The 27,501-nt window shown below is 45.2% G+C and overlaps 1 protein-coding gene across 1 annotated transcript in view; it reads right to left on the minus strand.

Moving 5' to 3' along the window:
* Nucleotides 1–16,539: 16,539 nt before the first annotated feature.
* Nucleotides 16,540–27,501, minus strand: part of LOC118007347 (UMP-CMP kinase 2, mitochondrial-like) — a 13,518-nt gene continuing 2,556 nt past the window's right edge. Inside the window, exons 3-5 of the mRNA XM_035000386.1 lie at nt 26,631–26,832; nt 19,784–20,017; nt 16,540–18,235 (exon numbers count right to left, since the gene is read on the minus strand). Of these exons, the coding sequence (XP_034856277.1) occupies nt 18,118–18,235; nt 19,784–20,017; nt 26,631–26,832 (554 nt within the window). The 3' untranslated portion in view covers nt 16,540–18,117. The remainder of the gene's footprint in view (nt 18,236–19,783; nt 20,018–26,630; nt 26,833–27,501) is intronic.

Here is a 27,501-nt window from a genome sequence, read left to right on the forward strand (position 1 = left end):
GTGGTGTACCCCCAAAGCAGGCGAGAAATGAAGGATGTGGCCAGAGCTGACCCCCTGGGGTGGCCAACACCTGCTTCTCACTCCTGCTCGATTTGGAAATGTTTCCTGAAAAGTCTGGAAATTTGGTGGAAAAAGCAGTCAGAAAACATAAGAATTTGAAAGTAGAAAACTGCCCTTTGAGACTTAAATAGTTCTTTTAACGTTTTCTCCAAATTCGTCCTCTTTGACCTTTTCACAAGCCCAGGGAAATGACATGCTGACGCCACACATTGCGTGAGCGGTGGGCTCCGTTCGCGCAGAGGGGACAGGACACGGTGTGACGTCCTGGTTGCTGTGCCCACACAGGGTGCAAACCCACCAGAGCCTGGGCAACTTCACACAGCTCCCATCTACTGAGCACGCCTCAGACAGGTTAGGTTAGGCCAGCACTTTCTAATAATTCTCAAAACAAACTTGGGAGGCAGATATTATTAGCTTTAGGAATCTAAAGTTAATCTAAATGCCCTCCTAACTGATCTGACAATTGACGTTCAGACAGGTTAAGTAATTTGCTAATTTCCCACCAGCTCGAAAAAGGCAGAAATGAGATTTCTTGCAGATCTTTCTGAATTCATCTCTCTCGCGCGCGCTCGCTCTCGCTCTCTCTCCCATTTGTGCTTCTCCTGCAAAGCCCAGCTCTTGCCAGCTGTGGGTTTCAGCCTGGCCCCAGGGCAGTTTGAATTCACACGAACATCCACACTTCTTATGCAATTTTACTGCAATTGCCGTGGAAACCTTCAGACCCCTGGAGTACTGGCAAATTACAGCTCAGTAGAATATAGATGAGAGAGACAGACAGACAGAGATAGGGAGACTGAGAGAGACACAGAAAGAGAGAGATGAATCCATTGATCCTTTGGGTTTTTGACAAAAAAAGAAAGTGAACGGTGCCTCTTTGTGTGAAAGTTTCATGTCCCCTCAATGCATCGAGATGTCATCTGTGCCTCCCCCGCCGAGGCTCTCGGCCCCCCTCCCTGAGACCGGATGCCCCCCGAGCCGGGAAAGTTGCCCCGGCTGCAGCTGGTGCTGCCCCACGTGAGCCGGCTGGGGCAGGCGGGCGCCGCACATGTCCTCAGCCCCCGCCGGCCCTGGAAGCCCCACACGAGGGCACAGATGCCCTGTGCACACCCTCTGCTCCGTGAGCTCCTGTCCCAGAGGGTGGGCCGGCTGCCCCTGGAGCGTTTGCTTACTTGCTCCTGGGCTGTGCCAACACGAACCCAGGTCGCTTCTCATTACTGATGCCTCGCCCTGCACTTCTGCCTGGCTCCTGGCTGGCAAGGAGGGCCCGAAAACCATGGTATGCAGTGCGCACCGTGTTGGTCCCACGGGCCTCCATCAGAGACGGGGAGAAGGGGTGCGATCTCAGAATGTCATCGCTGGAGGTGCCCCGGGGGATCCTCACGGCCGTCGCTTGCATACTGCTCACCGTGGAAACCACAGATGTCAAACAGGCAACGCAGAGAGCTGTGGGACGGGCGGGGGAGTAGAGGACTCAGACCCCTTCTGGTTCCTGTCCCTTATGATGCTCCCCAGCCACCCCCAAAAAGCTGCGGATGAAGCCGCAGAGCTAACCAAGCCTCTTGATTCCACTCATGAGAAAACAGACCCACGAGGAAGGCAGGCTAGCCCAGGAGACGCACACTGACGTTTGGCAGAGGACAGCTTCTCCACAGCAGTCTGGGTCCCTGCTCTTTCAGCCATCCTCCCTCACCCAGATGAGATTCGGCACACGGTGATTTTCTCACTAGGTCACCTGCTGCCCACTCGGGCATGTCCTTCGGGTCACCTTCCTCTCCTTAACCTCGCTTGCCTCTCCACCAAGCTGCTTTTTAGTGTGTGTAAATTTACATTTAGATGGAGAACATGGTCCATTTGCTAAGGTACATTTCGGTAAGTGACAAATTCCAGAACGGCGGTGCATTAGTTACAACCAATTAGGAGGAAATTATCACTGTAAAGTGCTCCTACCCACTGCACTGGGACAGAAGGCCAACACGTAGCCTCTACGAAGCCTTACCTCATCAGGCTCCGCAGACAGTGGAGAGGTTTAAATCCAATTCAATAAAATATTTGATGTAAAGACTGAATCTGTAGGACTATAAATTCCAGTTAGTGGACCAGAAGGAGGTGATTTCACAGACGCATACATCATTCACCTCCTCTCTCCACCATTACCAACAGCAACAGATGTTGGAAAACCTTGCTGTTTAGAAGATACAATAATAACACGCATTCAAGTCCAAGCTCTGCCACTTGAAAAATGCATGATCTGGAGATCATTCATTCTCTTGTGTGCAAAATAGAGACAATTATACACACATATCTTGTTGGACTTAAAATGGGTAAAACTTGCAGAGACTCAACCCAGCACATAGTTACTGTTCGATCAACGGCAGCCCCTCTCCCTATGTTAACATTTCCTACACAACAGTGGTACCGCTTAAGACTCATTAAAGCAAATATGTATCACTGCCGTAATAAACAGAGTATTCAGTGCCATGTATATGCCGAACACTTGAGTACGTCTTAGGGAGATTTCAAAGAAGTGCAAAATGTAGCTCTTACCATCAGAATAATTCACGAGATAGGTGAAGAGACAAATAAATACATATTCCAACACCAAAATAATTTCAAATGGATTAAAAAATAAAAGTAAGATAATCACAAACCAGAAGAAAATTAGGACACAGAAAAAATTTTTTTAATTTACCCTGAAGTTAAGAAAGCCTTTCAAAACTAAACAAGAAAGAGACACAGCGATGTTTGTAGCAGCTTTATTCATAATTGCCAAAACTTGGAGGCAACCAAGTGAGTGAGTAGATTTAAAAAAAAAAAAAAAATAGTGGCCCATCCAGACAATGGAATATTATTGAGCACTAAAAAGCAATTACAAGCCATGAAAAGACATGAAGGAAACTCAAATGCTTATTACTGAGCAAAAGAGGGCAATCTGAAAAGGCTACAAACAGGATGATTCCAGCTCTATGACATTCTGGAAAAGGTAACACAATGGAGACAGTAAACAGATCAGAAGTTGCCAGGGCTTCAGATCGGGGGGTTAGAGGTGAATAGACAGAGCACAGAGGATTTTTAGGACAGTCAAACTGTTGTGTATGATACTATAGGGTGGATACGTGTCATTATATATTTGTCTACACCCACAGAATGCACAACGCCGGGAGTGAGCCCTAATGCAAGTTATGGACTTCGGGTAATGACGATGTGACACTGGAGTTTCATTGACTGTGACAAATGTCCCACCCTGGCTGGGAATGTTGACAGTGGGCAAGGCGTGCATGCATGGGGACAGGGGCACATGGAAGATCTCTGTACCTTCCTCTCAATTTTGCTGTGAACCAGAAACTGCTTTAAAATATGTCTTTACAAAAAAAAAAAAGAAAGAAAGAAGCTGTTAAGGAAAAGATTTCAATACATAAAAAATGGAATACCTCTTCACAAAAAATAGCATAAAACCAAACTGTACAACACATACGACATAGGACTAATGACTAAATATATAAAGAAATCTCACAAAGCAACATTGTAAAAAGACAGAGGCTTGGGGCGCCTGGGTGGCTCAGTCGTTAAGCGTCTGCCTTCCGCTCAGGTCATGATCCCAGGGTCCTGGGATTGAGCCCCGCATCAGGCTCCCTGCTTGGCAGGAAGCCTGCTTCTCCCTCCCCCACTCCCCCCTGCTTGTGTTCCTGCTCTCGCTATGTCTCTCTCTGTCAAATAAATAAATAAAATCTTTTTAAAAAATAAAATAAAATAAATAAATAAATAAATAAATAAAAAGAGGCCCAACAGAATGTTTTGGCAATGTAAGTGAACCCACAGAGAAAGCAAGACAAAAGACTTAGAAACGTAAGATGATTTTTAAGACTTCATTTTTACGGGCGCCTGGGTGGCTCAGTTGGTTGAGCGACTGCCTTCGGCTCAGGTCATGATCCTGGAGTCCCGGGATCAAGCCCCGCATCGGGCTCCCTGCTCGGCGAGGAGCCTGCTTCTCCCTCTAACCCTCCCCCATCTCATGTACTTTCTCGCTCTCTCAAATAAATAAATAAATCTTTAAAAAAAAAAAAAAGACTTCATTTTTACTTTAAAAATACAAATTAAGGGCGCCTGGGTGGCTCGGTCGTTAAGCGTCTGCCTTCGGCTCAGGTCATGATCTCAGGGTCCTGGGATCAAGCCCCGCGTCGGGCTCTCTGCTCAGAGGGGAATCTGCTTCTCCCTCTCCCTCTCCCCCTGCCCCCACCTCCGCTTGTGCTTTCTCTCTCTCTCTCTCTGTCAAATAAATAAATAAAATCTTTTTAAAAAAAAATACAAGTTAAAACAATGTGATAAGATTGTTTACCTCTACAACTTGCAAAAAATTAAAATGGGGGAATATTATACACTGTTGGTGTGACTAAAATGGTACAAATTTTTGAATGCCAAATAGATCAGTTCTGAACAAATTAAAAATGGATAAAATGAATATATTATTTGACTCAGTGGCTACTTTGTTATACATTTATTCTATAGATATACTCACAGAAATACATAAATACATTTAAGTATACACATACACCCACACACATATATATACACATATGCATACACAATGGTGTGCATTTGCTGCCTTGACTTTATAGCTAAGAGCTGGAGACAACTGTCAGTCAATCAAGAATCTGTCAAATACAAAGAAAAAAAAAGAGACAAACGAGAAAACAGACTCTTAACCACAGAGAACCCACTGATGGTCACCAGAAGGGAGGTGGGTGGGGGATGGGTGAACTTGGCGATGGGGATGGAGGAGGCACCTGTCGTGATGAGCACTGAGTAATGTATAGAATTGGTCGACTGCATTGTACAGCTGAGGCTAATACAACACTGTATGCTAATTATACTGGAATTCAAAAAGTAAAACTTTTTTTTAAAAGATTTTATTTATTTATTTGACAGAGAGAGTTAGCGAGAGCGGGAACACAAGCGGGGGGAGTGGGAAAAGGAGAAGCAGACCTCCCGCCGAGCAGGGATCCCGATGTGGGGCTCGATCCCAGGACCCTGGGACCATGACCTGAGCCGAAGGCAGACGCTTAACGACTGAGCCACCCAGGCGCCCCAAAAGTAAAACATTTTTTAAAAGAATCTGTTAATTTAGGATTGCCATATACAATGAAACACTATACAGATGTGAAAAAGAATTCAGTTGATATCAGTGTTTTCCTATGAAAATTCCAAGATGTATTTTAAGTGAAAAACAAGGTATAAAACATATGCATAAGGCTACCATGTGGCTTAACAAACAGAAAACAAAATATAGATCTATGATTAGTTATTTAGAGATTTTTTTTTAAAGATTTTATTTATTTATTTGACAGAGAGACACAGTGAGAGAGGGAACACAAGCAGGGGGAGTGGAAGAGGGAGAAGCAGGCTTCCCGCCGAGCAGGGAGACCGATGCGGGGCTCGATCCCAGGACCCCGGGATCATGATCTGAGCCGAAGGCAGACGCTTAACGACGGAGCCACCCAGGCACCCCTATGATTAGTTATTTAATGCATGAAAAAAGAAAAGAGGTCGGGTGGGAGTTCTTAGGGAGTGAGGCCGCTTTCAGAGAAGGAAGAGGATGGAGCGGTTGGCCGAGTGTGGTCACCAACAGGAGGCTAGTGTCCAGTCAGACGCTAGGGAGACTGCCAGAGAACCGGGGTGACAGACAAACACAGGTCATCTCCCATCTCACATCAGGGACGTGGGGACAGCACGGGAAAGCCCTAAGAGGGGGAAGCATCCCGGCCTCCAGGGAGTCCCAGGAGGGAGGGGCCATGGGCCCCACGGACCTGAGCTGACCAGAGACAGAGTTTAAGAGAGAAGGGGAGGGTGCCATTTAGCCCACTTCACTCGGGGTGCGGAAGGCCAGTGGCACAGGGAAATGCAGATCAGCAGCAACGGTTAAAGGAATCAGATGTATTTTTGCCTGAAAAAAGGAAAAAGAGCCTCAGAACCCCAAGAACTGGCTCCAGAGAAGGGCCCACAGTGTCCTGTGTGCCCCTCAGAGGGGAATTGGAGGGGAGGGGAGGGCCAGAGCCTGAGCAGCCCCAGTGTGGGCTCTGGGCTCATCCACACAGGCCCCCGCCTCTTCCCGGGAGAAGGTTCCAGCTTCCAGGGGAGGGGAGTGGGCAGACCGGTGAGCAGGTGGGGAGGGGCCCTTGTGGCTGCTTCTTAACCTGCTCACCTGTGATCCTGAGACCGCTGGGGGCTCGTGACTCGGTTCGGGGCACCTGCTGGCCAGCCACCTCGCCCACAGGAGCACCTGCGGATCTCCAGGGGTTTAGAAACAAATCCCTGAGCCCTCCCCAGGCTGACCAGCGTGGTGGACGTTTCTGGCGGGAAGTCTGCCCGAAGTGAAGGCAGAATGAGAGAGAGGCGTGTGCAGTTTGATTTAAAGGGTTAGAACAGGAGTTTTCCATGCTGGCTGAAATCTCACCTCATAAAATCATACTCATCAGACGGGAGGGAGGGGGGAACTTACATTCCTGTACGGAGAGGCAGAGCGTAGAATTTAAAAGCCAAGCTAAGGAGCCAGACTACTGGGTAGGGAATTCCTGCCAGCCGGCTGGGCACCAGCCTATGGCCTCGAGCTACTGAGCCTCCCAGGGTCTTATTTTACTGATCAGCAAAATGCGGGTAACAGTGTGACCTGCCTCACAGGGTTGTCTGGAAAATTAAACGAGTTAATATTTCTAAGGTGCTCAGAGCCACACCTAGCAGGAAATAAGAGCTGCAGAAATACGCTCCCATAAGCAAAATCTAACTCCCTCCCTCACAGAGAAGAGAATGGTACAATGGACCGGTCAGATGATTTTCCTGAATTTGTTCAGCTAGTTAATGATCCTCCCGGCCCTGGACCCTGGTCGCCAGAAGCTCCACCCACCACCAGCATGTCCCTGGGGGCAAACAGGGCCCCACGGAGCACCTGCAGACTTAAAAACCTCCCCCACCATCCCACCTCCCACAGCCTGATCTGGTGCTGATGTCCCTTTCTTGAGGGGTCAGTCCAGACTTCACAGAAAAAGCTACCTAGGTCTCCAGAATTCCAGCACTTTCCATCATATTAAATACAACTTGACTTTCTATTTCCTCATGAAAGAAGAAAGAAAACAGTAAGGAAAAAAGGGAGAGAGAAAGGGAAAGAAGGAGAGGAGGGAGGAAGGAGGGAGGAAGGAGAGAGGGAGGGAAGGAAGGGACATCTTTCCTCTGCTACTTTACAGTCTTGTTGGGACAATAAAAGGAGACAATATATTTCAGATGTTAAAGAGTGCTACATAAATGTCAGGAAGAAAAGAGTGAATTCTATAGTGCTGACTTCCAGTGAGCACTTACGAATCCTATTAATTAAAACAGCTTGTATGACTTTGGGACATTTGACTGCACTCTACATAATTCATATAAATGGACCCAGAGAACCTGAGGTCTTCTGGGAAACACGACGAACGTGTGTGATAACTGCCAGGAAGATTTTCATGGCTGGGGAAACACTACTTTAAGCCAACAGCAGGCTTGGTGCGGGTCTTCCAAGGGAAGGGGGGCCAGGGGTTCACACCAGGAACACCTTCAGGCTGGCCATGTCCCAACACACCCATGAGGCCTCTTCTTCAAATGCATGGAACTGATTGATGTTCGTTTGGCTGAGTTTCACCGACCTCAGCAAATGCAGCTCGCCTTCACGATATAGAATGGACTCTTTAAAGGAGACATTTTTGAAGCTGGGAAACAATGTGTGCCTGAATCACCTTTGATTTCCTGCTACTGCAAGGACGGCATCTCCCCGGTTACCTCCACGTGCCTGCCAGCGAGCACCAAAGCCTCAGATTTGTTGAACTTACCAGGCCTTGAACCCCCTTCCCCACATGGAATACCAACTCTCTGAGCTGTGGACTCACCTGCTCCCTGGCTGACACAGCCCCCCTCCCCCCCCGCCTCTTTCTGATCCCCTGGACACATCAGGAATCGTTCATCACCTCAGGGGCTTTGCATAAGCAACTGTCTCTTCCCGGTCCCCGTCCTCCCGTCCTCCCGATAACCATACGCCGGCTTCCTCACTCCCCGCAGGTGCTCAAATAGCTCTTCAGCAGAGGACACGTCACACAAAACCCAATCTAAAATCTCAACCCTTTCCCCAGCCTGGGGCTCCCTGTCCCCCTCACACACTTTAATGTTGGCACTGATTCCTTCCGTATTTCCTTCTTCATTCTTGTCTCTCTCCTCCACAGAGGAGGGATCGTGTCCCTGTTTGTCCAAAGCTGTGTGCTTGCACAACTTCTAGAGTCAACGGCGCTTAGCAGATACTCTGTACCTGCAGAAGGAAGTCTCTAATTGTGGAACCAAAATTCTCCTCCTAGAAAGGCCAAGGAGGACGGTGGAAAGATGTACAATCCCAAAGTGGAGTTCCAGTCTCTACTCCTTATGAACTGGGGACAATCAGGGAAGTCTGTAACGTCTCCTGCTTCAGCTATAAAGGGATATAAAATGGGAGGTGCCGAGATGGCTTATAAAGAACCATCTGTAAATAATGAAGGGCCACACAAATGCAAAGCTCTACTGACCCAGGTATTTGCTTTTTAGTTTTATTTATTTAGAACGTCATTGAGACGGACTCTGCCATCACTCGTGGCATCCTGGCACGGTGGATAAGGACCTTCACTGGCTCCGGGGTCAGACAAACAAGGGATGATTCTAGGCTTTCCTGTTAACTAGCCCTGGGACCTTGGGCTGGCTGATGCCTTTGCAGCATATGGAAGACAACAGTAGTAGTTGATCCGTGGTTTTAATGTGAACAATACATACAATAATGTGTGTGAAACTCTTAGCAGATGCTTGGTGCTAATCTTTTCATTGAGTACAGTGATTCCTGTTTCTAAGAGAGAAACATTATCCGTTGGAAAAGTGTTTGGTTTTTAACTACAGATGGAAAGAGGACTTCTTGAAAGTTTTTCGTTTATAAAATGCGATGGGCTGTCTCTTGTGTTGGATGATAGGGAAAATGCTTAAACTCTTGTTACCTAGATGATAAAGGCATAGCTCTTAACTCTTAATTTTTGTTGATTAGCAAAATTAAATAATAAACTAGCAATCTTCTTCACTTTGAGAAAAATATATTTACCGTCACAACGCTTAAATTCTTGGATAAATTTGCTCTGCGTTGTGGCAATCCTCCTGTGGAAAACAAAGTGTAGGTTGATCATTTTCCAGAGCAGGGAAGTCTCAGTTTGCCAACTCCCAAAATAAGTCAGCCATGAATATGAAGAGCTGTGCTTCCCTTTGATCCCAGAGATCTGAGAGTGTCAGAGGTGCTCAGCAAGAGAGAAGGAGGAGGAAGGAAACTAACCTTAACAAGGTGCATTTTCTAGGCAAGGACTGATCACTCCTTTTCATCGTGGCATCTGATTTATCTCTCACGTCAGATATCTGAGGAACATGATGATGTCTTCGGTGGAGAAACGAGAAAATGAAGTCACACTAGAGTTAAGTCGCTTGTCCACAGAGCTAATAAAAGCCACAACCCAAATCCCAGCCTGAGTCTGACAGGCAGGAGATCCATTCATCCATTTGACAAATACACTGGGATTACAGCAATGAGCAAAGCCAAGCCTCTGCCTTCATGGAGTGTATATTTTAGCACAGAAGTACAAATAAACACACATATAATATAGATAGGGTTACAGAAATGCAAATGGATAAAGACATAGTTATGGGTATGGATATAAATGTTGTAGATCTAGTTCTGGGCATGGATATATAGTTATGGGATGGGTATGCAGTTACAGATATAGTTATGGATGGATATGACCGATGTAGATGTGGACAGAGACACGGGTAGAGACAGGAAGTAATGAGTCAGAGCTAAGGGGAGGAGAAAGGAATGGTATTTTAGACCGGGCGTTGGGGAAGGCCTTACTTAGGAGTAATGCTAAACAGAGACTTGAAAGAAGACCTAAATGAAGCCCCGAGTGTGAAGTACAAGGTGGCTTGGAAGGATTAGGTTGGGTGCTGTGGGAAGAGTAGACTACAGGGGGCGGTGGCGTGTGGGCAGAAATACCAGTGAAGAAGTCCTTGCGGCAACTCCGGGGAGAATGCGGGCTCCAGGGGCCGGTAGCGAAAGCAGCGCTAAGAAGTGGTCACACCTCAGTCACACTATGTCACATTAGACTCCCCTGGGGAACTTCAAGGGGATTTTTTTAAATAAAAGACTAATTCACCTAAAGGTTTTGTGGGAACCAAGGCATTTGGTAGCAACTTACATACCCACAGCGCGCTTCCCCAAGTTCCTGAAACAGTAACAAAGTGATATAAAAACAACATGCCCTATGTTGATGCTGTTAAAAATTATAAGGGATTTAGGACTCTAAACTGGAGAAGTGGGCAGCTCTTGGTCCCCTTCCAGACTGAACTTCTGGTAACTTAGGCAAGGTCACATAGCCACTCGGTTGGGACTGATTCCTACACCTGTTCGCAGCCGGTTCTTTCATTCATCACTTTTTACTTATGCACACAGAAAAGGAAGACAATAATTGTTTATTAAAAGAATGACCACCATTCTTAGAAACGTATCTCCATATTTTCTTTTTTTTTTTTTTTAAGATTTTATTTATTTATTTGAGAGAGAGAATGAGATAGAGAGCACATGAGAGGGGGGAGGGTCAGAGGGAGAAGCAGACTCCCCGCCGAGCAGGGAGCCCGATGCGGGACTCGATCCTGGGACTCCAGGATCATGACCTGAGCCGAAGGCAGTCGCTTAACTAACTGAGCCACCCAGGCGCCCCCTCCATATTTTCTACTGAATCCTAAACTCATCTTTTATGCAAGTTTTCTTCAGGTAGAAAAAGACCAGAGCCCCGAGTCAGAATATTCGGCAGCTTGGGGAAAACTCCTTAACAAAAGTTCTGACTACAGAAAATGTTGAAAGAAATATTATTCTATGCCTTCAAACAAGTCCACGTTTGTGGGTCGCTTTTCTTTTTTTAACAGCAGAATAGAATATTTGGGTGGTTTTTTTTTTCAATTAAAACTCAGAAAATAATCTTTCCTACCCCAAGGAGGAACACAAAATGCGTTACATTTGGAAGAGCTTATAGACCAGGTTCAGCCAAAAGTGAAATTTGATAGTTCCCCCAAATGCCTTATTATTTCAGAGAAATAGGACACGCCCTCTATTATGGCAGAATAAGCATGACCATTAATGTCACGCATGTTAATAAAAATCTTGGAGACTTCACAGGAAAGTTTACGATGTGTTTTCTAAACCATGGTATTTTGGTGATTGGTCAATAATTACAAGAGCTTGGACCTTGTGGAATCCATTAGCCATTCCCAACATAAGCAGTGCCATTTGCATCTCAAGTTATATAAGGAAGGGGCTCGGGCAGGGAGGTTTTTTTTGTTTTTTTTAAATTTATCATGAATTTTTTTTTTAATTTTTTATTGTTATGTTAATCCCCATACATTACATCATTAGTTTTAGATGAAGTGTTCCATGATTCATTGTTTGTGCATAACACCCAGTGCTCCATGCAGAACGTGCCCTCTTGAATACCCATCACCAGGCTAACCCATCCTCCACCCCCCTCCCCTCTAGAACCTTCAGTGTGTTTTCAGAGTCCATCGTCTCTCATGGTTCGTCTACCCCTCCGATTTCCCCCGCTTCATTCTTCCCCTCCCGCTACCTTCTCCTTCTCCTTCTCCTTCTCCTTCTCCTTCTCCTTCTTCTTCTTCTTTTTTTTTTCTTAACATATATTGCATTATTTGTTTCAGAGGTACAGATCTGGGTTTCAACAGTCTTGCACAATTCACAGCACTCACCAGAGCACATACCCTCCCCAGTGTCTATCACCCAGTCCCCCCATCCCTCCCATGGGCGGGGAGGTTTTAAAAGCCAATAAACAAGGACACATAAAAGCCCCAGAATGTTCCTTAAAGCCAAATCTCAAATCATAAACCTCAGAGGGAAGAAAATATATACTTGCATATGTACGTACACAGATATGTCTACGGAGGTGTGTATGAGAGTTACCGCATCAGATTTGCTGACACCATCTACTGCGTTACAAAGAGCACTAGAAAAAGAATCCGAAAACTTTCTTCTACCCTCGCATCTGCCGCTAACAAATCCTACGACCCTGAGCAGCACAAGTCTTCCTCCTGGCCTCATTTTCCACGACTATTAAAGAAAGAGATTTGAGTTCTCTGATCACTAAGGTCTTTCTTTGAATATTTTTCTGACCCCGGGGCTGTATTTAGAATTCTTGAAGCAAGAAATTAGCCACTTTTAAAGACGTGCTACTTTGACCTAGAAATGTTCCATGTTTTGTCCTTTGTTCTCCCATTAGAGCATACATTTAAATAAAAATGAAAGAAACCACTGTTGTTTTTCCAAGCACAGTTTGTGTGTAATGAGGGAAGTGATTATCTCGGCACAAGAACAGCTCCCTTGGAAATGTTTAAAATTGGCTCTTTTCCTCCCTCTAGTGGAATCGTGATGCATTTGCCCTGAACGGAATTGATCGAAGTCTGCATCAGGCAAAATAGAGAAAAAGGGCTAGCATGACAAAGTCGCAAGCAGGCATCAAGCCAAACGCAATGTGTTGCAGGTTTTCCGCCCAAATGTCTTAAATGTTTTGCTTTGTTTAAAAAAATTCAAGATTAACAATAAAAAACTTGCAACGTCGATTCAGACCAATGCACAGTCTTCACATGAAATACTCAGGTCCAACTTAGATATTTTGTATTTAATTTGTGCCCACAAGAATCTTAGAATCAGTTCACTTATGAAAATTAGTGGGTCAAAGCATTTGACTGAATAGGACAAGTGACCCATCGCTCAACAACAAGGCACAGGGTTTGGCAAGAAATATTCATGTCAACCCAGTTTAACATGTATTTACAGCTATTTTATGTGAGGTTCTTCTGTTTCCATCTCTCTGAAACCATTTTCGACACCCCCAGGCAGGGTAAACCATACCCGGGTTTGTCTAAAACATCTACACCAGCCACGGAAGGTATGGCGATGATGCTGATGACGTGTGTATGTGTGTGTGTGTATGTTTGTGTGTGTTTGTGTCTGTCTGTCTGTCTCTCCATCTGGTACCATCTCCATCTCCTGACAGGCGCTCCTTACTCTCCTTAAGAAGAGGAAGAGAGGGTGGTGGGGACAGGCTGTGACTTCAAAGGCTCTCACATTCGATTGTCTAAAAATCACTGTGCTGAAAAGTTTTAAGTAAAATCAAATATTGCTGTGCTGGCTGACTCCATGGTGCTAGCCACTTCAACCTCAACCCTACTCAGTCCTGGAGAGGGATCTTCTGCAAGGAAGAGTTGTAATAAGATCTGCACATTAAAGAGTGAACAGGGTACTGGGAAAATAGATACAGAGGCCAGTGGGTGTCTATAGAAGGTGAGAGCTTCACTCCATGAGATCCAAAGCTACACTCAAAGTTTTCCATCTTACACACCTGTCATCAGCCGCCACCAAGCATTACCAGAACCTGAAGAAAGCATCTTACCAGGAAGGTGCAAATAAACAGAACTCCACCTTAGAGGAAATGAAGGACTTTGGACAAAGCCATCATTGACAGCCTTGGAAAGATAAGTAAAGACCAAGCATCCAAGAAAAAAGAAATTATTTTTTAAGAAAAGAACATTAGGTAACAAGAAGAAGAAAGGAAGAGAGCAAGGGAGGGATAAAGAAAGGGAGAGAGAAAGCTTTTAGAATTTAGAGACTTCACAGCAGAAATGGAAGTCTTAATAGATTTTAAACACAAAGTTGCGAAAATATTTATAAAATGTAGTAAAGGTATAGGAAAGATAATATGTGACAGAAAAGATAAGGAAATTAGAAAATCGGTCCAAATGTCCAACATCTAAATAATAAACTATGTAGAAAAAAAGAACAGAGTGAGGAACAGAATTTGTCATGGAAATAATTCAAGAAAATTTCCCCAAACTCAAGGACATGAGTTTCTAGACTGCAAGGACCCACCAAGAGCCCAGCAAAAATGGATGGAGACATGCACACCAAATCACATCACTGTGAAACTCAGAACTTACTTGCTCCCTAAGGGGAAAAATAAAATGGGAGGTGCTGAGGCCCATACACCCCAATTTCCCACCTCCAGGCTTTGCCCTAGAACTGAGAATATCAGTTCAGTGAGGGGACATCGAGAGCATCTGTTTCTCCATTTGGGACCTCGGACTTCTCTGAACCAACTTGAAATAAGGTCATGCCCAAATAAACCAGGCTGTGCAGAATGACTGAGCAAAGGGGGCCTTGACATATGCCCTGAGAGTCCAGAGAGGAGGATCCAGAACTGAAGCTGGCCATGAGGCCGACTGTGGCTGGAGCTGCACGGAAGACAGACTCAGGAGATCCAAACACCTGTGAGACCCCACAGAGGCCAAGTTCATCATAAAGGACTACAAGAAACACCCAGTTAGAGAGAGGATAATGTGACCACAGACCCCTTTCCCCTCATCCCCATGGTTGCCTAGATGGCACTCTTGGCTCCAGGACCCAGATGCAATCTTGGAGTAGTGCCAGGGCGAGGCTTGGAAGATAGGAGAATCTGATCCACTGAGCGTTTTCTCTCCAAGAGTGTGCATTACCTAGAAGGACCGTCAAAAGATCACGTTATATTAAGTTGAAATCTGATAGGACTAAATATTTTTCCTCTACTGACCAGTTATGGTGCTCATGAGAAAGACCAAATTATTGATAGGCAACATAAAGGGAAAACATTTTCTCCTAGTTGTAGATTACAGCTATAGGCTGAATGGATTTCATGAAGCTTTTAAAGTGAAGAAAAAATTAATACCTTCCAGGGGGGAAAAAGGCCAGCATCCATTTCTCCTCTCCTTGCTCATACAAGGAAAATACCTAAGTATATGAACAAAGCTATATTTACTGAAGCCTGAAGGTTCAAATGGACTTGCTGGTGGATATATTTGCCAACATGAAGCAGAGCTTAGTGCCTGGCTCTTAGGTTCAAAGAAAAACAACAGCTTGAATATGAAGAAAGCCTAAGGCCAAAAACACCCCAAAACACCTGCAATCATATTCTGCTCTAATGTGCAGAGTTCCCATTCCGGAGCTGCCAACCTAACGAAGTGTTGTAAGATAATCTTAGCTATCTCTTCGCTTTTTGCTGAAATTTAAATCACTGGCTCTCACTGAGAGCAAGGTATTTTTGATGCCTTACACATTCTTAGGTGCTCTGCATTCTGCTCAGGATTCCATTAAAAGGATTTACCCTAATGTATTTAACAAATACATATTATACATAAATGTACATTATACAGATACATAAATATGCCCCGATTACTTGAAGTATATTATGCATATATAACATTTATATGTGCATCACTGATTATTTCCTTGGTACACATTCCAGAAAGATCCCAGGGCCTAAACACTTTAAAGATGCTACATAACTGGGGTCCCTGGCTGGCTCCATTGGTAGAATGTGCAGCTCTTGATCTTGGGGTTGTGATTCAAGCTCCACATTGGGTGTAGAGATTGCTTTAAAAAAAAATTTTTTTTAATAAAAAAAGATACTACACAATTGCTCTGAGAAGAGAGAGATTTCACAGAGAGAAGCGTCAGCAAAAAAGGAGTTTCCACTCTTGAGAACGCAGGCAGGTGCCACTGAGGGGGGCAGGCTGAGGAGGAGGCGGACGGTGAGCTGCGCACGTGTCCTGCATCTGCCCCACAGCCCCTCCCCAGGCCGACGCGTCCTCCAGGTACCACACGCACTCACGCCTAGGCCCCATCTACGTTTTCATAAGTAAAGGCAGCCTTCATTCATCCCATTGCTTCTCCATCTCGAGAGCACCACCCTCTTCTCTTGGTCCTGAGAAGGCTCACTATCACAGCCGAACACCAGGCCGTGTGAAGGGTTAAAAGGGGAAGGGACATCCCATAAGCCCCTCTGCTCACAGACCCCTGGAAGAACCTCTAAGTGGCCAGTTGGAAGGAAGCTCTAGAAATATACTCACGATTCTTGGCAGCCATGTGCCATGTCAAACAGTCTATTACTGTAGAAGAAAGGGAGCATAAATATTTGGGACCACGAAAGGTCTGTCACAAGAACAGAAAGGAGAATGAACTTGTCATGAAACGGAGCCAAACAAATGATTCCTTGTCATCAGCTGCTGGGCAGGAGGCACGGTCTTATCTCATGCTTATAAATCATATACCTATCATTGAATAAAAAAAGACCCAAGAGTACAAAGAATTATTTCTTCTTTTTTAATATCTGCAATGAAGAAAGGATTCCACTTTCCTGAAACCATTTTTCTAAAACAAAACAAAAATGCCCTCCCTTCCTCTGAAAGCACTTTGACCACAGATTCCCCTTGGCCGGCGAGCTCACACCTTCCCACTTCCTTGACCAAAAACCCCCATCAATACAAAAGCCCCGCTGGACCAGCACCTCTGAACAACCAACATACGCTGTGACAACATCATAAATTAGAAAATCACAGCAACTTTATTCATTTGCAAGGTACAGAGAGAAAGCATAAAATGTTTGCTTTTCTAGACTGCCGACATAAGCTTTTCAAACTGTTTAAATAACACCAATAACATGATTAGATATCACATCTTTCAGAAACCTAATGCTATTTATTGGCTTTAAAAATATTTTCAACTGAAACCAAGTACATATTTATACATGTAAATACATTATGTAAAAATTACCTATAATTCCTTTGAAAAACAGTATGATGCAATTATTAATACTAAACTTTATTATAATTTAAGATTCTATATGATAAACCTGATAAGGCCTTATATGTAATTATTTGGGGGGGATGTCTAATTTACAAACTTCACCCAGCTTAGAACTGGAAGGAATTTTAGGTAATCACCTGGTTCAGCAAACTCCTTAGGACAAATAAAGAATTATTATCACTTTTTAGATCAAGTTACATGAACTATTGATGTTTAGTGACTCACCCAAGGCCACATAGTTATTAGATTTCCTCTTTCCTCAGCTTTTTTTTTCCCCCTAGGCAAACAGATCTCAAAGCTGATTTCATGTGTAAGCATAAGACATTTAAGTGCAAGATAATTTCCTAAGAAATCCCATTCCAGGATCCACTGTGCTTATTTAGTAAGATAAATTAAATCTGTGTAATGAAAATACACAACAAGCACTGCATTTAGCTTCTTGGCTCCAATTTTAATTAGTAAAGCAGAGCCCCACACTGAGGAGAAACATGATGTAAATATCAATATAAATATATTGCTCGATTGGCTAAGTTTAATGCATCTAGCTCAGTCCAAAACACTCATTATATCCAAAACCGTGTTGTCAGGGGAAAAGAAAGAAATATAAATAAGCAGAACATAATTCAAAGAAGGTTGGTGTACTTGTATTTCGAGCACCTGGGGTTGGCAGTCTCTGTATTTGACTCTGAAGTGCTAACCACGAGGACCATCTCAGAGGTGGTAGGGCACAGTCTAGGTCTTCTGGGTAAGTGTCCTCTACCCAAAGATGGCTCTGTGGGAGTGTCCTCAGACAGCCAGGACACGTGGACCCTTTCTTCAAGAGTACTTGGCCCTAGGATCAGGGCCAAGTCCCCAGCGAAGTGCAGCCATTTTGGGAAGAAGGCAAGTCTACCACATGGAGATCTCATCAGTGGCCCAGGTGTAGGCATGGGAGAGGCTGAGGAGCTTCCATTGATTTGGGAGATCTTCCTGGTTACTTCTGTATACCTCATGCTTTCTGGATGAGAAAAACTTGGAGGGATTTGGTAAGGACGTAGTTAAAAATACATACCAAGAAAACATTTGTTATACTTGAAGAAAGCAACCACTGATCTCTGGCTGGAACATGACAGTCTCAACCCGGATGGGTCCATTGGTCAAAAGGGAGGACAATGGTTTAAGTAAAATCGAAATGTCTGGTCTCCAGTTTTCTAGGACATACTATGTTTATGCAATAGTAATCTGGGGAAACCAGGTAACCAGTCGTGGGCCTAGATGCATCAAACAACATCAAATCTAGCAAAATGTATAATTACATTTTGCAGTAATTACAATTAATTACAATTATTCTGGATTATGCTTAAGACCATCTGGAGGACTTCTTCTCTTGAGGGGCTGGCATCAACTACGTGGCAACAAGGGTTCTCCATCCGCTGATAGGACACTTCTACCCTGGGGACAGACAGAATGAAAAGAGTTGGCTTATTTTTTAACACGGCTCTCCATGCAAATGCTATTTTCCTACCATAATGGACATAGCTTACAGCAAGGGCCCCATCTGGCTTATCTCACTGTTCCCCTCAGCCACTAGCTTTGTCCATGGGAGACATTTGATACATTTTTTTAATAAATCATAAATTCATAATAAGGCTTAATAGCTAGCCTTTATTGATACCTATTACCTACCAAGCATCAGCATTCTGCATGATTCTTCTGGTTTCATACTCAGGGTGACCTCAGGAAGGGAACCACGTCATCCCCATTTTGTAGAAAAAGTAGCAGAGGCTCAAAGAGATTAACTAATGGGACAACCGCGAAATGTCTCCACAGTCTGTGCCCTGAAGGATCTCAGACAAGCCAGAGGTCCTCAGCATACGCACTGTTTTCATGGCTGAGTCTTCTAAAATTGCACTGGGTTTCCACATCTCCCTTTGGGGTGACCTAGCCTTGATACCTCTGAATGAGTGTGCGGACGGCCCGACGGAAGTATGATGGCAGGTGGTTACAACACATGCTGTTTACCACTTCCTAGCTGAGTGAAGCTAACAAATTTCTTTCCTCTCTGCCCCCGTCTTCTCATCTGTAAAATGAGGACTGACATCATGTCTTCCTGGTGAGTTTGTCACGAGGTCTAATTGAATTAGTGCACATAAATGGTCTGACGTGGTTTCTCTGAGCACAGCAGAGTTGTTATTCAATTATTTGTAACAGGATTGTGTTATGATAGCGCTGCTTTCGTTGTTTATTTATCTAAACTACCCTGCTTTGGCTTTTCGAACCTGTCCTACAGAGCTGACTCATGCTCAGCCATCAAGCAAGAAGACAGCCCAGACTCTCCCGCTAGTGTTTCGTAGATTTCTAATGAAAACGAAAGCACTGCCTTTAAAATCAGAAAGACTGTGATTTTAATCCCAGTTTTACTAAAGAGCACCCGGGCCAACCTAGACAAATCACTTAGTCCTTTGAGCCCCAGTTTTGTAAACTGTAAAGTATGGCTCATGTTCACTTGCCAGGATCAGAGAGCATCAGAACCCAAACGCCTGACACACGGGAAGCGCCTACTAAGGAAAAGTCACTGCGAGCTCATCAGCACTCGGTGCCCATTAGATTATGACTGGGGAGCCAAGACCCAGGAACGTGCATGGTCTTAGCCAGGTTCACACTGTTCCCGGCACAGCCAGGACTAGAAGGGAGGTTTGAGGCCCCGTCAGATAGCCTGGGGCTTTACCGTCACAATGCCAAAGCCCTGGGGGGTAGTCCCCTGGCATCTGATCCTGTGTCTCGGCCACATAAAAATCTGCGGATGAAATCCATGTTCTGGGGACCCTGGCGAGGCGGCCTGGGCAATACCGTCAGAAGGAGCTGAACCCCCTTGGAGGATATTGTATCGTGGGTCTGAAAGATGGGAATGATGTCCTTTTCTCCACGTTCGTAAAGTCAGAGCTGATCCCAGCTCACCACCATGCCAGGAACCCCTGCCATGCACACCAGGACACCTACTTTTGACGGAATATGCTGTTGGCCTCCAGTTCAGCTTCCTCCCTGGTCCTCTCCATGCCCCGGCGCTCAATCCGACGCATCCGCTCCTCGGGACTCACTGTGAGCAGCAGGACCAGGTCGGGCTTGAGCAGGTCCCTAGGCCACTGGTATATAGGATGATGGGCCGGGGGCAGGTGCTGGAGCCCCCCGGTCACCTCGGTGGCTATGGCGTAGGTGGCCGTGCTGTGCCAGTACCTGAGAAGGGGACCAGGAGTGAGTTCTGCATCCACAGAGGCCAAGGTCAGGGTGCACCTGAAAATCAGCTGGGGGAGAAAGCTGAAACCAGGGATGGCCCCGCTCAAGTTTCCTTAGCATTGCATCTATCAAATAAACAAAACTAAATCTTATTTTTTTAAGATTTTTTTTATTTGAGAGAGAGCAGAGTGAGCGAGAGAAAACACCAGTTGGGGGGGAGGGGCAGAGGGAGAAGGAGAAGCAGGCTCTGCACCGATCAGGGAGCCCGATGCAGGACTCGATCTCAGGACCCTGGGATCATGACCCGAGCCGAAGGTCAAAGCTTCACCGACTGAGCCACCCAGGCGCCCCTAAATCTTGCTTTTAAAGTACTTATAAAATGTAAAAAATAAACCGAAGTCAGCAACCACAATGAGAATGCAGTGGGCTCGTCAGAGAGCGACACGGACTCGGCTGACACCATACTGTCACGAGGTGACACTGTTGCGTCTCTCTGGCCTGGCCCACATTGCCTTCCGTGAAAGGGAGGGCGACCAGGAGGAGAGACGTGCTTGGTAGTCCCCTGGCATCTGATCCTGTGTCTCGGCCACATAAAAATCTGCGGATGAAATCCATGTTCTGGGGACCCTGGCGAGGCGGCCTTTGTCCCGCCCAGCGCCCAGCCTCTCACTGTGTGTCAACACCTGTCAGGGAGGGAAATGAACACAAATACGACCTCCACTACCCTGTGAAGTCCTCCCTGAGTGAAGCAGGGCCCTATTGACTGGTTCATTTTAAATGTTGGCAGGGGAGGAAGAGAAAATCACAACAATAAAAGACAACCTATTTCAAAACGCCCCATGGCTTTCCACGGCCTGCCGGAAACGTCCAGCCTAGCGAAGACACAGAACAGCATTCAGGGTGTGCGCCCCGGCACGCTGAATCACAGGAGCCTGTCTTCATGCTCTTTCCTCCACCTGGAGTGAGCTTCTCAGCGAGCAAAACTCCTACTCTACCTGCAGAACCCTGCTCAGATGAGACCCCAAGCAGAGCTCATGGTTCCCTCCTCTGGGCCCTCAATGTCTTTCACGGTCGACTCTACTGAAGAGCTTCTCATGGTAAAGAAAAGCAATTTGTCTATAAGTATGACCTCTTTCCACTCCTCCCTTAGAAAATTCTTTTTTTAGTCACCTCTGCATTCCCAAACCTGAAACCAGTGTCTGGCTCACAGTCAGTATGTGGTAAATGTTCTTTGGGTGTGCAAATGAATGAATTGGAATCAGTTTATTGATTGGCATACCTTATTATAATCTTGCCCTGTTCATGTCATATTCCAATCTTAAGCGACTAAATGCAAAACTTCAAATACAGTATCAAAGGACTATCACGTACAACAGATATTTATGAAAATTATTATAAACATCCCAATGTAGAGAAGTACCTATAGCCCCACCCTGGTCTGTATTTCAATTTACTGCCTTCAGTGTTTTAAAATCCTAAATTCTGGGGGTGCCTGGGTGGCACAGTTGGTTAAGCATCCAACTCTTGGTTTCGGCTCAGGTCATGATCTCGAGGTTGTGAGATCGAGCCCCACATGGGGCTCTGCACTCAGCGTGGAGTCTGCTTGGGATTCTCTCCCTCTCTCTCTGACCCTTCCCCCCGCTTTCATGCACACACACTTTCTCTCTCTCTAAAATAACTAAATCTTTTAAAAGAAATAATAAATAAAATCCTAAATTCTTGACCATTTTATATTTGAACTTCTTTTCACAGTGAAAAGGATGTACTGGGATCTACAAAATAAATTCACAGTGTTTTCTGAGCTGCGTATTGATATTTCCTCTGCCTGCTACTGGTTCTGTGGACACAGGTAACTCATTTAAGCCAATATAGCCTCACCTTCCCCATCTGGAAGATGAAAAGCACGCAACTTTTGTTTCCTTCCACAGTTGCTGTAAAAAGAGACAAGTCCTGGGGCGCCTGGGTGGCTCAGTCGCTAAGCGTCTGCTTTCGGCTCAGGTCATGATCCCGGGTTCCTGGGATCGAACCCCGCATCGGGCTCCCTGCTCGGCGGGAAGCCTGCTTCTCCCTCTCCCACTCCCCCTGCTTGTGTTCCTGCTCTTACTAGCTCTCTGTCAAATAAATAAATAATGTTTTCAAAAAAATAAATAAAAAGAGACAAGTCCTTTAAAAACTGTATCACCCTGTCATTATAAGACAATACTATTCTTACTGGACACCGGTTGTAACTAAAGCTGCATTTGCAAATGATGGTAATACAGACAATACTGAAAAGGACCAAAAAAATTAATTTGGGAGGTGGTCAATTCCAATACCATCCACCCTTCCAAGCCCTGTCCACCTCCAGAGGGGTGCTGCAAACCCCCAGCCTCCACAGCAGCTAGTTCCTGGAGTCCCACCCAGGAGCCTCCTCCCGATCACGTCCCTGATTCACCACCTACAAACGTGCACTTCCCCTTCCCTGTGAGATGAGTCTAGTCTCCCAAGCTGAATAAATCCATGCAGGGTCCAGGCGTTCTTTCTCTTGGCAGCCAAACTACAATTTGCTCTGCATTTTGCACATGTCCCATGTTCAGTGAATTAAATACTCAGCTATGAATACAGAGGCTGATATCATCTTCATTTTAAAAGCCTTCTTTTTGTGGAGAAACCATCAGCAAGAATAGATTTTTAAAGGTAATGAGGGTGATTAAGTTGCCAACCTTAACCACAGTCACCATCAAAAATGACTCTGTCGCCCTCATTTGTTCAGCTAGATGATGGTGTAGTCTAAAATGGATTTCATTAAAATCTTTACACATGAACAAAACCCACCCAGACAACAAATAACCGCTCTTTTCTTCTCATTTGACAAGGTGATACAGTATCTCTCTAAAGAACGAAATTGCTGACAATTCACAGACACAAAGAAGAAAAAGCAAGGGAAGAATGAGAGCCCTGCTTTCTATAGCTGGGGCTCTCTCACTAACAACGCTGCCACTCATTTTAAATAATCATACCCGCTGGCCATCAATTTCAGACTCTCCACCATTTAGAATTTTCCATTCCTGCCATCAGGCAAGCCACATCAGTTCAAATCAAATGCAATTTGCCGACACATTGTACGTAGCTTATATAATAATGCTTTATATCTTAATAGCAATTTGCTATTGCAAAGCACTTCCCCGTGTATCAACCCGTTGGATATTCACCACAGGTTTTAGTGGTAGGCAGGGAAGGGATATGGAGTATCTCCATTAAACACATTAGGAAACTGGGAGCAGAGAGGATAGGTATTTGTCTACACGCAGAAACCAGTGCAACTCCAGGGACATCTGAAGAAATCATGTGCCCCAGGGAGTCACCCCATATTAGGAGAAGTTTAGTCTGTCTCCTTGAAAAAGGACACTGTATGAAAACAAAGATCTCAGATACGGTAGGTAGATTCAGACACATTAATAATAGGGTAAAAACATCCCACAGGTGAAGAAGTCCCAAAAAAGGAATGCAATTTCTTACCCTTCTCCAGGATCCCCTATAACTTGCAACCCTGAAATAACGATCTTGCCATCCCCAGCGTTAAAACTGCCTGCTGGTGTCATAGCTTAGAGGACGGCCCTGGCCTTCTAACTTATTTTTACTGTGTTCATCTTGCCTGGCAACCCACCACCTCCCACTTTATTCCCTACACACGCTCTGAACTGCCTTTTCATGGAATGTTTCAGAGATACAGAAAATTGTACAGAGAAAGATATTTCAAGAAAGGGGTAGAAATTTCCAGATATGGCAAACTAGCTTGTAACTATCAGCTTGGCCACCAGGAACCAGTGGAGACCCTCAAAAAAAGGCAGGCAATGCTAGATGTTGACAAGGACACCAGCCACAGGAAATTCTCAAACACCGCTGTGGGGCGGGGTGGTCACAGTGAGTGGTTCCAACCACTTCAGAACACTTTTTGCAATACCTGCTAAAGCTGAACACATGTGAACCCCACATCCCTACGGTTCCACTCCTGGGAATCTATGCACCAAAACTGCATATGGACCCGCACCCAAGTTATGTACAAAATATTCATAGGGGCGCCTGGCTGGCTCGGTCAGTGGAGCATCCAATTCTTGACTTCCGCTCAGGTCATGATCTCAGGGTCATGAGATCAAGCCTGGAGTCGGGTTCTGAGCTCAGCACGGAGTCTGCTTAAGATTCTCTCCCTCCCCCTCTTCCCCTCCCCACCCCACCCCTCCCCGCCCCACCCCGCACTCTCTCTCTATTAAAAAAAAAAGATGTACGTTCATAGCAGCTAGGCGAGTCTCCTATGTGGCAAGAAGGAAGTCAGATGCTGGTAGTCCTAAGGCACAGCTGCATGTACAGGGCGTCATGAACAGATCAGACAATTCCACGGTGATGGAGATCGGGCAGTGTTCACTACGGGGAGGGGGGGGGGGAGAGTGGGCAGGGACTGGGAAGGAGAATGACCTGGCTTTACGGGGTGTGGTAACGTTCTAAGTCTGGATGTGGGTGCAGGCATCCAGACTTGGGTGTGTTCACTACTTGAAATTCCTTGAGATTTACATTTATGATTAGTGCTTTTTCCTGCATACTTGTCGTACTTCAATACAACTGCTTATCTTTCCAAAAATAAGTAAAATTGCAGAGAGCAAGACCCATTCACTGAACATTAAGCAATAATTCAACTGGGGTTTTCAATCTTTTGTACTCTGTATCAACTGCATTTCTCTCTCCTTAGCACTGTTAAATTTGTTCAATATCCTTTCTCCCCTCCGTACTCTACAGTTTGTTATTATTTGGCTTGTATTCTACTGAACACCTATCTGAAACGTGATGTTCTCAGTCAAAATGAGGGTTTTGCATTTTATGCACACTGATGCAGTGTACTGATTTATATTGCTGAATGGTGCTCCATTTCACAAATATGCTAGTATTTATGTGCCCTTTCTTCTACTGATGGGCTTTCAGTTTTTCAAATTGTTCAATATTATGAACACAGCTGAAGGAGGGGGTGGAGGGATGGGGTGGCTGGGTGATGGACACTGGGGATGGTATGTGATATGATGAGCACTGGGTATTATATAAGACTGATGAGGGGCGCCTGGGTGGCTCAGTTGGTTGAGCGTCTGGCTTCAGCTCAGGTCATGATCCAGGAGTCCCAGGATCGAGCCCCACATTGGGCTCCCTGCTCAGTGGGGAGTCTGCTTCTCTCTCTCTCCTCACCTGGCTCGTGCTGTGCTCTCTCTCACTCTCTCTCTCAAATAAATAAATAAAATCTTCAAAAAAAAGACTGATGAATCACCGAACCCTACTTTGGAAACTAATAATACACTATGTGCTAATTAACAGAATTTAAGTAAAAAATAAAAATAAATTTTTAAAAAAGAAATAAATTTTAAAAAAGAAACTTTTGCATTTCTTCAGGAGGTGAAAGCAGTGTTCACTTTGCTGTCCCTTTCAGATCGCTCTCTGAGCCCCGTGTCCACCCCCACCAGTGCCTTGTAGGGCTTCTAGCCACCCCCGTGATCTCCAGCTCTGAGTCTCAGCACATTTTCATTGGATCTCACCTACCTGATGAGAGCAAAATGGGATTTCACCGTGATTGTAATTTCCGTATCACCGAGTTGGGTGATTTTAAGCCGAGGATGACTTGCTTGCCATACACTTCAATCATTCTTGTGGTATTTTAAGCTACTTCTTAGGTACGGAATTTTAAAAATCTAAAGCAGTTTATGTCACTCCATTATCTGAAACCTTCCAATGGCTCCCCTCTGCACTCAGAATAAAATCCGCACTATCTTGGCCCACGGGCCCTGCTGTTCTATCCCCCGCCTCTCTCTGTCCATTCATCCAGAAAGCAGCCCCTCGTCCACTATGTGCTCATCACACTGGCCTGTTTCTAGTCCTTGAATATGCTACCTTCTTTCTGTCTGTAGGCTTTGCGGACTCCTCTCTCCATAATGCTGCTACTCCATAGTTTTCATTCCCATCTCTTTTGGGGCATTCAGAACTCAGATCAACGTTACCTCCTTAGAGAGGCCATCCTCAGCCATATCCACCTTGATTTACCCTCTTCAGAGTATTTATCATTCTCTGATATTACCATATGTCTTCATGCACTTGACTGTTCTCCTGCAACAGTATGTTTGCTCCATGAAAGCAGAGCATCATCGTCTAGCTCATTTACCGTTGAATCCCCTAAATTGAGAACAGTCTTTGGCACACAGTAGATGCCCAATAAATGTTTTATAAATAAGCTGACGAACAAATGAACTACTGAAAGCATCGGTTTCTAAAGCAGAGGCTTTGTCAATATCCCCAATATGCTATTTCTAGCTTAGTCAGTGGCAAGTTACTTAACCCTTGTAAGACCTAGGCTTCTCATCAGTAAATTGGGGATAACATTTAGTATCCACCTACCATGTAATTGTTCAGATACAGTAAAATGTATGTATGCTCTTAGCAAAATGCCAGCCTGTGGTGTGGGTAGTTAACAAATCATAGACATCATTCCTATTATTATCATAATTCAGTTTGACTTAATAAACACAGGTGTATACTTGCAATATATAGGTACGTGCAGACACTTAGGGAGAAAATGCCAAATTCACAGCATCTTTACACCTACCTGTCTACAATCACAGGAGATTTGGTAGATGCTTTAGCTATTTCAGAAGCCACAATATAATTGCCCAAAGAGTAAAAAGCTCTTCTAATGATAGTTGGTTCATCATCAAAGATTTTCCTCCACTGGCTGATGCAAGCGGGGGGCGACCTTAAGAGCACAGCCTTGAGTGAGTCCGAAACTGACCGGGTCACAGTGGTTTTGCCTGCAGAAAAGACACAAACATAGCGCTTCGTGACCACAGCCACCAAACGGCTCCCAAACGCTCATATTAGCCCAGAAAGAGCAAAGACACTCTATCCACCTGTAAATCAAAGCAGTTCATTGCCTACTATGATTCTTGATTTAAAAAAAGAAAAAAAAAACCGCAGACCTTTAGGAACCGGGGTTTCCTCTCTGTGGTATCCCAACACTTGGAAGAAAACCCAAATGGTGCTCTTGTTTGCAAATTAATGATAAATTTTAGCGTAGACCTCCGGGCCTGGGAAAACCTCCACCTGGTTCCTCAAAACACTCCGCACCTGCTGCCGAGGGAGCCCCGCCTGACGCTGAAGCATGAGACGTCTGCCCAAGCCGGACCTCGGCCTCGGCCGGATCCTGCTGCCCTTGGCGCCTTGCTTCTCCTGCTCTTCGTGTTTGGGGCTAAGTGTGAGCTGTCCCTTGTGTCCCCTGCTCCAAGGCTTCTTCCCCTCCGCTTCCTAGTTCTTCCTGATTTTGCTCCAGAAGGGCCCTCTGAACGGCCTGCGGGTCCCGGATACCCCGGTCTGGCCCAAGTCCCTTCACTTTCGCCCGCGCTCTTTCTTCTTCTTCTTTTTTTTTAAGATTTCTTTTTTTTTAATTCATGAGAGACAGAGCGAGAGACAGAGGCAGAGGG

This window comes from Mirounga leonina, unplaced genomic scaffold, assembly GCF_011800145.1.
Source record: "Mirounga leonina isolate KUSES-001 unplaced genomic scaffold, KU_Mleo_1.0 Mir_118, whole genome shotgun sequence".
Classification (NCBI taxonomy): domain Eukaryota; kingdom Metazoa; phylum Chordata; class Mammalia; order Carnivora; family Phocidae; genus Mirounga; species Mirounga leonina.